We start from the raw sequence: 12,099 nt of genomic DNA, 5'->3' as shown, positions 1-12,099 counted from the left end.
CTACAAATATAGATATGCGAGGCAGCTGCTAACTTTAGTGTGTCTGGTAGTGTAGATTATAAGTTCGCCTACAATAGTGAATGCGTAAGGCGGCTGCTAACCTTAGTGTGTTTGGTGGTGTAGTAGGTAAGTTAGCCTACGAACGTAGATGCGAAAGGCGGCTGCTAACCTTGGTATGTCTGGTGGTGCAGAATGTAAGTTGGCGTACGAAGTTAAATGCGGAAGGCGGCTGCTAACCTCACTGTGCCTGGTGGTATAGCCTGTAAGTCCCTTTTGGTGTGTCACGAACACCTGGCGCGAATTACAATGACGTTCGGATAGCCAGACTGGTCCTTTACTTTCGATAACGACTTCGCTAGAAAATTAGGCGGGGCCTTGCCAGAGCGTACACTAGAGGACCACTCTAGCACTGTTCGCCCCTGCGCCTGTTGCAGTATCTTCGTAGATTCTGTATTCGATCAGTGGCGTCGTCCTCAAGCTCGCCTCTCTGAGACGCGCGTCGCCTCAAGAAGTTGCATGCTCTGCAGATTCCTGGTCCAAGTCGTCGAACGCTTTCATGACGACGTAAACGTTGATCCCAGTATTGTCCGAGAAGGCGCGACACTGCGACTTGGCTATGAGGGTCCGCGTATTCTAAGGCTTTGTTCTGACGTGGGTTAGTGTCCCTAGTTACTATGGTGTGCTAAAATCACTGTTTGCTTACCACATGCCTTGAGTACAGAGTACCCACGCCTAGAAAGAGAGGACATCCCAATCGGCTTCCCGGCTCTACCTGATCCTGTGAGCGCTGCACGCTTCGTGCTCCTTCGAACCTGGCTCGAATGGTGCAACACAACCCACGCTTGCAACCAACAGGACGTCAGATCCCAAGGGGCATCACCAACGAGGCTGATCTATGTTGGACATGCCGATGCAGAAGTTCTCCATCTCTACCTCCCCAAGGGAACTAAAGGCGTTAAGTATACTGCGTTGTCTCACTGCTGGGGCAACGAACCCCCTTCAGAGGGCGATCCTCGATACTGCACTACTGATGGCAACATCAGTGCACGACTAAACAGATTTAGCCTCTCGGAGCTACCAAAGACATTTCAAGATGCAGTGCGAGTGACCCGGGAGTTAGGTATCGAGTATCTCTGGATTGACTCACTGTGCATCATCCAGTGGAACGCGGAAGATTGGGAGTGCGAAGCTGGTCGTATGGAGGACGTATTCGCTTCAGCTTACTGCACAATTGCTGCAACTTCGGCTGTCGATTCAAACGCAGGGTTCCTCACCCGAAACATAAGCACTGAGTACGTGCGTGTTCAAGACGCCGCAGGTAATCAAGTCTATATCTGCTCCCATATAGATGACTTTGAGAAGGATGTAGAACAAGCCAGGCTTAACAAGCGAGCTTGGGTTATGCAAGAGAGGGTCTTGGCAAAACGGACTATCCACTTCAGCGCCGATCAAACATACTGGGAGTGTGGAGAAGGGGTGTACTGTGAGAATCTTACGAAGATGGAAAGGTAAGAAGTCTACTCTATCTGAGTTAACATATAATTGACTAGACACCCCCGTCTTCAGCTCACAGCGAAAGGTTTATTTCTCGCTAGACCCAAGCTTTCCAGATCGTCTCCTCAAGTCAGGCAAAGAACGTACTGTGGAGTTCATCCACTTTCTGTTCGAGAACTACTCGAAGCGTGGACTCACTAAGGACACCGACAGATGCGTTGCAGTATCTGGGTTAGAGGCCCGTATTGCACGCGCGTTAGAATGCAATAGCAGACACGGCATCTTTCAGAAACATCTCCACCGGAACCTCCTGTGGCAGGCGTCGAACAGAGAGATGGAGCGCATTGCGTATGACAACGACCAACACATACCATCGTGGTCATGGATGGCATGTAGCGGAGGCATTAGATTTATGGAGGTTGAGATCGGCTCAGTCAGCTGGGCTGATGAACTGGCTTTCGACGACGAGCGCGACTCTGCTGCGTTGAATGCCGACGTGGGAAAGTTCCGGAAATGCACTTTAAAGCCAGGCGGTGATCGCTACACCATCTCCAATTTCTTTGGAGGGAAAAGAGGATGGGTCCACTATGATGTTAAAAGCGGCAGAAGAGAGCACGAAGAACTATGTGTTGTGGTTGGAAGGGCGGAGGAGAAAGCTAGCAAGGACCACTACTACATCCTGGTTGTTGTGCCAACAGGGGAAGATGGCGAGTACAAGAGGGTCGGAGTCGGCATGGTTCGAACCAGATGTGTTGAGAAATTAAGAGCTCATGTGCGAATAGTGTAACAAACACAGTCATTTTTGGATACACTCAAAACCACGACATCATTGGGTAACAAGCATAAGCGGTCTGTTTCCCTCCCCCACCGTTAGCAAAGAGACACTGGCCGGATTGTATACTTCTAGAAGCATCAGCCGCCATGCGCCACAGCAGCGCGGATATCTGAGCAAGCACTGGAAACTAATGTATGCTGAGATGCAGTAGCGCGACTCGTTAACTCAGGTCACTTCTCGCGTTTTCCTTACTCGCTGTACGGAAGCTTCGGCATGCACGCTCCTTAGTCGGAGTGACCTTTAAAACTTATAAATCTTCTGTTTGTTAATCGCACTTCACACTTAGGAGTGGCGCTCAAAGTCACAAATAAACAGGGTTGATCGCGGAAGGGTCATTTAACCGCTTCGACAAGATGATTGACAGCGAGGCCAACACTACAATGCACTCCACTAGAAGGTAGTCGAATTATGGAGCGATGCTGATATTATCATATTGCGTGTACTACAGCTCTGCAAACCTGCGTAGGAAATAGTCCGGGAGTCCCAACTGGGAACATATCTCGGGACACGGTGTCTCGTCCCTCGGGGACGCACCTTATTCAACACTGAACTTGCATCAAACACTCCTATTGTGCAGCATGGGCGCCTCCGGAGCCCTCCATGCTGACGCAACCTGACCTTCAATACATACTTCACCCTGTCTCGCTACCTTAGCCCGAGGCTCTTGTCCTGCTGTACCCTTACGCTTTCTTCCACGTTTTCCAGTAGATTTAGCTGCGGCGGCGGCCTCCTGCAGGCCGGCCGTTGCCGCGCGACACAGGACACGTTTACAAGAAAGGAGGGGCACTAGGAGCATAAGCCGTAGCTTATTTTTAGTTACGTCTAGATCTGGCGTAGCCTGTGGCGCACTATTGATTACATAAGTACGTTCTTGGTTGATAAAATACGGCTAATTTGTCCCACTACTAGTGAGGGCACGGAGAAACTCCCGGAACAGGGCTATAAAGCTGCTCATCGCGACGAGCCTCCATGTATACAATCTTCATAACCACGACTCTCGTTTCTGTGTTCCGAAATACTGATTAGTCCCTTAAGGACTTATGACGTAGGGGTAGGAAGAAAATCACAGCCTAAAGAGCGCCAACGAAATGATCGACAGCTTCAACAACATCGCCAGGATCTCGGTCACAAGCTAGCATAGGAACAAATAAATGCTATAGAACGATCCACTATCTTCTTAGACCGATGTTCTTGCGCTAGAGTTATAATTCAAGTTCTTTTTGCAAAAGTGTCTCATCACCATGTGTGTCTCATTTCGCAGTAGGTGACGTTAGAGATTTGTTTATAATTCATGAGTACAAAGTGTTTCAGGATGCAAAGATGGCTCCTACGTTAAGATACCTTAATGGTGCTTGTGACCAAATTACGCCCAAAAGACCTCGTGGCCGTCTGCCTCTTTTAAATACTCCTCTACGCCATCGTCTTGTCTCTCATGCTACAGCCTCTTGCAAGCAACGGCTCAAGCAACTGAATGAGGTTGCCCACAACCTCAGGATACATGTCGACCAGCGTACACTTATAAAGGCATCTAATTAATAAGGAGAGCTATTATCGACGGGTTGCAGCAGAAAAGCCCCTTTTCGGACTAAAACACATTGAACAACGTCTGTTCCGGATACAGATCGCTGGTGATTTGACACAGGACATTTGGAATTGAATGATTTGGATCGATGAGGCGTCGTCTTTCATATGTTGCGGAGGACGGTTGTTCGTCACGCGTAAGCCTAAGGAGAAGTATCTCCAAAGCTGCTGCGTGCCAAATTTCAAGGGTTTGAGCTGCGTACACCTCCCGGAATACATCATCTATCGCACTAGACATCTCGCATTGAACTACTAGTCTTCTGCTACTGGCCGTGAACTGTTATTGTGATCGTCTGTGACATCCCTCTGAAGCAGTTTACGCTTCTGGTGACACCAATGTAGCAGATAAAGTAGTAATAAGATTGCTATGATAACGCACACCAGTATCATTACAACGAAGTTTATGGAGCTACTGCTTCGAGGTGCCATGCGGAGCGGAGAAAGAATGGATAACACAGGTGACGTTTCTATGATAATACTGGGGAACAGTATAGTTAAATAGGTTTATCATTTTATACTGATGCGGCGGAAATGCGTGGCCATAACAATTGCGCTTAGGTCGAGACCGCTTGTTTAATTATTTTTGGTAGCCTAGGGTTACAGTGATGCCGCTCAGATGAGACCATCCTAATAAAGCACAGCAGCAAAGAGCTGGAGCTTTACATGTTAAGTGCTAAGCTCATTCTTCCTGTGTCTACAGGCTTGAAACTAGACTTGTCAAAGATCAACATGCGATGCCAGGATTTGTTTATCCAAAGCGCACTCTTAGGCAACGCTTTCGCGTATTAACTCTGTCGCTCCAACACAATCCGGTTAAGCAGGCAGGTTGTGCATCAGAGGTACGATGGTAAAGCACTAGATGATCGTGCCTATGACTGATAGCCTATTCAAGCTTCACTTCTGTTCAAACACAGCTTGGAGAGACTGTAGAGCACCAATCACATCTTCAAATCGCTGTGTCTTTACCGATCGTCTGAACGACGTTGCTTCCATTGGAATCGAGCTAAGTCTGTGGTGCATGTTCTACAGGCATTTTCATCCTTTTCTCAGATCGGCATTTGTAGCCTGACCGTCCAGCGATGGTGACTGCGACAACTCGTTGGTGGGTCCAGCGTGGTATCCCAGTATAGGAGGAGTACCGGATACTTTGAAAGAGATAGGCAGCTAATTGCATGTGCAACAATGGAATTACGTCTTCGACTTGCCAGAAACATGACTGTTTCGAGCAGCACGGCAACTCCCACCGCATCGCATTGCATAGTATACGCTTAGTCTTTTCGTGGTGGAGAACTGAGCATTTCTAGCCTTGTCCTCAAGAATGGTGTTGAATTGATAAGCTGCTTTGGAATATGTATAGGGAAGATGCCGTGTCCAACTGGCCATTGACTTCTGAGCACAGCCATCGCTTCAGCCCTTGTCCTTTGTCAGTACAGCACTCTTGCTGCATGTTGCGCACAAACATCCCTCATCTGCAGAAAATGCTTCCCCGTAATCCACCGTGATCTCCGTACCATCCCATATATCTCGTCGTGCTCGGAGCATCATTCTTGCCCTGCCCCGCGTGACTTTCACAGTGAGTTCCGCACATGGATCGCAAGCATGATTCACCAGCCTAGCCCAATTGCTCTCTTCCTCGCAGTACAGTCGACAAGTCATGCCTATGTCTGGCCTCTTAAAGTCGACAGATCTGTACCGATGATCGGACCACTCTAGCGGTTTGACCTCACCGACCAACTCCTGGATATACTCGCCTTCACTGAAAGCCAAGCCACCACTCAAGGCTCCTCGAGCTTGTATTCCGCGTCCTTTTGGACCGTAATCGACAATGCGATGGCGGTCCTGGGCTAAATTGGAAAGGCAGATGCAGCCTTCCAAGCTGCAAATCTCGCAAGCAGCAAGGGGTGCCCATGTGGGATCCATGGGCCACTCCCACGGCCAGGACGGTGGCTTTGGCCAAGCGCTGTCAGGCGTATATGAGTTGACCTTTGGATAAGCGACAGGCTGTAGGAGGGCGACCATCTCACGTTCGGAGAGGCGGTCGAAAGCGGTAAGGTCCTCTTTCTCGAAAGCGAATTCGACATCCCTCGTGAACATGTCTTGGATCGATATCCCGATTTTACAACGACCGGCTATGTCCAGTTTCTTCTCGGCTGCCAGAACGTGAAATTCCTCGATTTCAGCGGTAGTCATATTGGAAAGTTGGTTTTCCGATATTTCCATAAACGGCAGCAGACAAAGAAGCCCGCGATCGAATTCTTGGCAAATTTGGAAAAATTTCCTCGCCTTCTTCACACGCTCCTTCAACTTATCCCGGTCTTTTTTAGTGACATCGTTGAGCCCCTGCTCTTTAAGGACTTTGTCATATACCGTACCGTCGAGACGGATCGCGCCCTGCCGATTAGAGTCCAGGGCAGAAGCCATATCAAATTGCGCCAGTCTAGACATGAGAGTATACAGCCAGTTGCGACTCTGGGCAAGACAAACTCTTTTGTCCAACGCAGCAAGCCTCGAAATCTTGTCTTCTGACTCAGGAGCAAGCTCAATTCGGGTCGATTGCAACCTCCACATTGCGACTAGTCTTGCGCAGTTCCACAGACTTGCTTTGCTAAGTATGGCGCTAAGTATGACATGCGGTAGACTATTTGGGACTGGTGCAAGTGTCGAAATTGGTGTTGGTACGCGCGACAGTCGCAGGATGCGTTGAACAGGTCTTGTGGTCCTCCGACGACGGAGCGGGGCCATAGTTCTGAGTCTTTTACTCGCAGATTCCACTCCTGAATGCATCCGCTTCTTTATCAGATGAGGCATTTCATCCTCAGGCGTTTCATTCTCAGTATCAAAGGCTCGGTCTGAGGTAGTAGGCATGAAGCTTGCACGAGTAAGCACACCTTGGCCACATTTTCCTTCTCCATTCTCACACCAAACGTAGCCGGCTGGCTCGTCAGGAGCATCTGGGAACTCGTAATTGATAGCCATGGCGAAATTCCTCCCAGTATTCCGGACCTCATGATAAATTCGTCCTGGCAGGGTAACTAAGAGATCTCCCGGTTTCTGGCATACAATCTCATAGTGGATACCCCTTGCCTCGAGCCAGCGAGGTCCTACAATGACATCGTGGTGTCGCAAAAATTGCGAACACAATTTTGAGGCTGGATACTGCTCTCTTATGCAGGACTCGAGCTTATCAGCACTGCTGCGAGGAACAATGATCCAGTGTTTTTCGGCACCTGCCAATAGCAAGTTTGCTGATCCTGTATTGCCGTCTTCTATATGCAGTGTCGCTGGTGTATTGGGCCCCCCACTAACATACCAGTAGGGACGATTGACACCGGGAATTTCAGGCCGACGATTGCATTGTGAGCCAGCATCTAGCAGACGATTGACTGCATGATTAGCCAATGGTTCGCAGACGAGATACTGAACGCACTCAGGTGGTTCTGCTATCCACTCCTCAAACTCCATCTTCGGCTGAATAGATGCACGTGCTTCGCTGAATCCTTTAATATCCTGTAGGCTGAGTGAGATATTTCTGGCCACTTGCGCGTGTAGGCAGTCGGAGGTTCCTCGAGCGAGTTTGAAACCTTTGATCTCGTCACGACCAGGTGCTTTTGCAGTGTGTAGGAGCTTGGTAAGTTCTGACGCATCCCAGGTCTCCTGCACCTCCAATATGAGATATCCGCGCTCGTTGACATCTTGGAGAAGTAGTTTATCTCGCGCTTCCTGGATGGTGCTGACCATGTTTCTTCCGAGCTGTGAAAGCTGGCATGGAAGACGAAGATCCAAAGCCCTTGTGCCGCATTCCGACAATGCTCGATGTCCCACTGAACTTCTTTGCTTGCGTGGCCCGTTGTGTATATCCTCATGTGGCTCCTCATGTGGCTCCTCATGTGGCTCCTCATGTGTCTCGTCGTGTGTCTCGTCGTGTGTCTCGTCGTGTGTCTCGTCGTGTGTCTCGTCGTGTGTCTCGTCGTGTGTCTCGTCGTGCGACTCGTCGTGGTGTGTCCCCTGCTTTTCGAATCTGGCGATGTATGCTTGCGCTTTTTGAGAAATTTCCCTGAAAATTGCTACAAATTTCGTTTTATCGATCGATTGCTTCGCAGCTGCTCTTTGCTTGGCTCCGCCCTGAGCGCGTTCGTGGTGGGTTATTACCGATTCTACTTCCTCAAGTTGCCGAAGAAGCTCCTTCGTGTCGCTGATCATCGAGCTGATGGAGACGCTTTCTGCAGGATGGCGGCGTGTCATCGCAAGACAGGAGATATGATCTCAGTCTCACAACTAACAACGTAAGTTGAATAACAAACGCGTCTTCAGCGCACGGGTCGCAAGGGTGAGGAATCCCCTTGTGCTCCGTGCACACTGTCGGCGCTTGCTCCTACCGATATGCTCACGTGTCAAATCAAAAGATCAACCTCATTCTCCGCACACAAGTACGGCTCAGCATCTTTGAGTAGTTGGAGATCCTGTCTTCGACATCAGCTGAACTCTCGCGACGTTTTAGGTAGATACAAGTATCTGTTGATGCGTGTTGCCAGCTTTACGATCGCATTTACAAAATGATTAGAAGCGGCCTAAGCTGAACTCGATCAATATGTATGCAAGCGTCAATGCTATAAGCTACAAAAGCTTGTCCAAGCACTTATTGCGGATGGCCTCGCAAACTCATTCTCGTGGGGTGGTAATATTATTCGGTCCCGCCGCAGCTCATTACACGGCAACTATTACGACTAGCGTGAACCCTTGCGGCACACACAAGAAGTGTCTGCCTGGCTCCTCGGTTCACATGGTATACTGTGACCTGCATCTCTCATGTGACTGTTTAGTCACATGATTACTCATCTTGGTTGTGTATAAAATCATGATGGCTTACTGTAGATCTCTCAATACAACAACCTTCTGCCTCCATCACGTCCGCTACGTCCTTGCACACCTGACATAGAGCGTAAATTGCTTGGCGCTTAAACATCGTGACTTCATGTGGCTCTCTGGTGCTCTTGCCTGACACAGAGTCTCTTTCACTTCAGGTCATTTCGAGGTTGAGATTGAATCTGTCTTATGGAGCTGCTAGACAGGAATTTTGCTGCGACAAAGTTGATGTGTTACCGAGGGATCGCCCGGGTACCACTGCACGCTTTACGTTTTGGACACAGGATCGTGCTGGACAAACATCGGGATCTCTCTCATAAGAATGTCATACGCTTAGAAAAAATCTATGAGCAAGTGGGCTGCTCACGGCTGCAAGAGGAGAATGTCATAAATGCTGTCATTGAGGACGATGACCTAGTTACAGCACTGTCCTTACACGGCATGTCATTAGATGACATGTGCAGCCTCCGATGGCCACAAGATGCACCTGCCCTGCGTCCAAAGAACGTGCACTGCCTTTCTGGTATGCACCGCATTGAGGCCGCTCGACGTTTTCTAGACGAGAATGATAAATGGTGGATCGTAAGATTGTTCTCCCACAGTTAGTTCAGAAACAAATACACCCTTGCTTCTACTAATGTGAGAGCAGATACGCCTAAGCCGGTGTTAGTTCGTATCATTGAGTCCTACTCTAACGAATTAAGGCCTTCAGATGGCGAGATATTCCGCAAGATTAGATTGTATCATCGAGAAAACGACCAAGAAGCCCTAAAAAGGTGGTGGTCGTGCCTAGAGAAGTCAAAGCCTAAGGATTTGCGGCAACTTTTTAGACGACCTTCACTTGCTGCCGGCTTCGATGCCTTGATTGACATGCCAGGACTATGGGCTAAATTGCAACTTGGAGCGCTTCACAGGCTCTTAGTCTTGAAGTGCGACGAGGTATGGATACATTTAGACATAACAAGAAGCTTCCTAATAAGCATAGGAAATGACGCTTTACTTAGATCATATCGCAAAGGCGTGGAAGAGGATCTTACGCTGTGGTGACACCATTTTGCCTCCCTCGGCTGTTGACGCCATTACTGTACAAAGCCTCGAGCTTCTGGCTCCTAAGCACTCCGACATGGACAAGAGCCGGGTTATCAGTCTTATGGAACATGGAAAAATATTTCCCTCGCAGAGTGACCGTGGCATACGAAAAATCTTAGTGGAAAACATATGTAATCTTCCTGGCGTGATTCCGTCACTATGGACCTTTTTCGAGACATTGAAGTATTTGGAGCCTCTCTGCGAAGCACTTAGACGGTTGCTGGGTGAACAGATGAAACGCACAATACGGTCAAGTCTTACAGGACTCTTTTTCGCTCCTAGCAAGAATATGGTGCAGCTTAATGAGACTGAAGATGTTGAGATCAAAGTCGAGCTCAGCCAGCAAGACGCAATGATGGTTGCATACACGGAGCTGTGGGCATTTTGTAGCCGTCACTTTGATGGCTTGACAGCGTGCACACCGAGAAAGGAGATAGGAGGACCAAAGCCCTATGTGAAAGGACCCAATCCAGTAGCTTGGCAACATCTAGCAAAATTTGCCATTTCTCGGGGTTTCCAAATAAAACACGCACAAGCTCTTGTAGCGAAGGAGGAACTTTATCATTCACAACTCGCCTTGGAATACCTTCGCAAAGCAAATCCAATGTGTTCCAACTTCTCTAGTGACCATGTCCAGAGAGTCTTAACAGCGGTCCGATCCGATGAGAGTGCTAAGACATGCGAACCTGTTTTAAAACTCCCACATCTTAGCGTCGATCGTCGAAGTGGTCGCCCTTTTGAGCACGACCTCACCAAAGAGAAAGAGATAATGTTCTTTCCACAGCTGTATAGCGGCCCGCCATGCGAGGACACGAATTTGAGACTACTGCGTCGCGATCTTTTCTCGTGCATTTTTATCTCTCTAGAACTCCAGGTATGCCATCCTTTGTGTAGCACAAGACCTTTCTAACATAACCCTAGACAGCTGACTTTGGAGTACCAACAACTGCTCCTGTATCAGTCCAAGACGTTATGGATATTGATATTCCGCCTGAACCACCAAATCCAGATGCCCAGCGTACTGAACTGCAATTACATTATGCGACGCTTCATCAGGAGTACCAGAGCTTGTCGCTTCAGCACGAGACACTCGTGAGCAAATCTAACTCGCAACACAAAAAGATTGATAATTTAGAGAGTAAGAATGCAGAGATTCAAGACCTATTAGAAGAGTACACATCAAAATACCAACAACTAAACGACGCATACTGTTGTTTTATTAAAGATCACCATGGCTGCGAGAAAGTCAAAGGACAACTTCAAGATTTGATTCATCGATGGAAAGCACAGTCGGAGGAAAATATGGAGCTTGAGTCTACATGTACTCGGCTCCGACGAGAACTAAGAAACGCTTTAGACAGTCGAACGTTAGACGAACCAGTCCTGAGAGCAGAAGAAGTACAGGCTCCTCTTGCAATAGAGGCCACGACCGTGTCGGACATCGAATACAGTGACGACGAGCCAACTTCAGATAGTCTGACACTTTATACTCGGGCAGCGGGGTCCAATGATCGAAATCAGTATGAGATCTTCCTTGCCTATGCTGCTACTGAAGAAGGCGAACCACACGGGTATGGCTTTGATATAAGCCAAAGTATTGAGGAGGCAATACCTCAGATAGCTGATTCTCTACGCCAAGCTGAATCAGTATTTGGTAGCGAACAGTATCATGCAATTACTTTCCTAGGAACGCATCTCACCAGTACAGAGCCTGCCTATCTTTTCGAGCGTCTTAAGGCAGATCGGACGATATTTATCGGGCGCAACTCCGTGCTAGCAGCATTAATTCCCGCTTTAAGTACAGCAGCAGCGTCTTCTCCACAACCGCATCAGGCTGCTGTAATTTTTGAGCAAGCCGCTACCCAAGCCCTGGGAGAAGACTCTACCAGACATGGCAAAAGAAAGCGAGGGGATGCTACAAGAGAGATCGCGAATAAACGCCGTTGCGTGCCTGGGACTGAGGTAGAACCAGCCATTCCAAGTACAAGAGCCAAGAAAAGAAAACCCCTGGGAATTCTGAAATCTAAGAAAGCTAGGGGTAGAGAGCAGACTGCTGCTGCCATTTCGACCTCAACAGCAGCAGGGCACTAAGACCTTAGCATCCCAACTAGAGATATCTTGTTTAGCTTTGAATCGTAACAAAGAACTTGTCGGATTATAAGTATTAGCAAGAACGTCAGCTACCGAACGCTGCCCAACAAGCCGACTCGATCCTAATCTAGCCCTAATTACTCGTA

The 12,099-nt window shown here is 48.5% G+C and overlaps 3 protein-coding genes across 3 annotated transcripts; 2 read left to right on the top strand and 1 right to left on the bottom strand.

Moving 5' to 3' along the window:
- Nucleotides 1-516: 516 nt before the first annotated feature.
- Nucleotides 517-2,281, top strand: PtrM4_118580 (HET domain containing protein; the record flags this gene model as incomplete). Its single annotated transcript, XM_066108317.1, has 3 exons — nucleotides 517-622; nucleotides 722-1,483; nucleotides 1,551-2,281. 3 exons carry the CDS (start codon nucleotides 517-519, stop codon nucleotides 2,279-2,281), a joined length of 1,599 nt encoding a protein of 532 aa, XP_065961502.1.
- A 3,036-nt stretch (nucleotides 2,282-5,317) lies between these two features.
- Nucleotides 5,318-8,110, bottom strand: PtrM4_118570 (protein containing SET domain protein; the record flags this gene model as incomplete). Its single annotated transcript, XM_066108316.1, has 1 exon — nucleotides 5,318-8,110. One exon carries the CDS (start codon nucleotides 8,108-8,110, stop codon nucleotides 5,318-5,320), a length of 2,793 nt encoding a protein of 930 aa, XP_065961501.1.
- Nucleotides 8,111-9,214: 1,104 nt separating this feature from the next.
- Nucleotides 9,215-11,898, top strand: PtrM4_118560 (DUF3723 domain containing protein; the record flags this gene model as incomplete). The annotated part of the gene is made up of 5 exons (XM_066108315.1): nucleotides 9,215-9,374; nucleotides 9,423-9,712; nucleotides 9,759-10,736; nucleotides 10,784-11,843; nucleotides 11,891-11,898. 5 exons carry the CDS (start codon nucleotides 9,215-9,217, stop codon nucleotides 11,896-11,898), a joined length of 2,496 nt encoding a protein of 831 aa, XP_065961500.1.
- Between the last annotated feature and the right edge of the window lie 201 nt (nucleotides 11,899-12,099).

Source organism: Pyrenophora tritici-repentis, chromosome 6, assembly GCF_003171515.1.
Source record: "Pyrenophora tritici-repentis strain M4 chromosome 6, whole genome shotgun sequence".
Lineage (NCBI taxonomy): Eukaryota > Fungi > Ascomycota > Dothideomycetes > Pleosporales > Pleosporaceae > Pyrenophora > Pyrenophora tritici-repentis.
The sequence above is the reverse complement of the archived record's forward strand: the minus strand, read 5'-3'. Positions and strand labels throughout refer to the sequence as shown.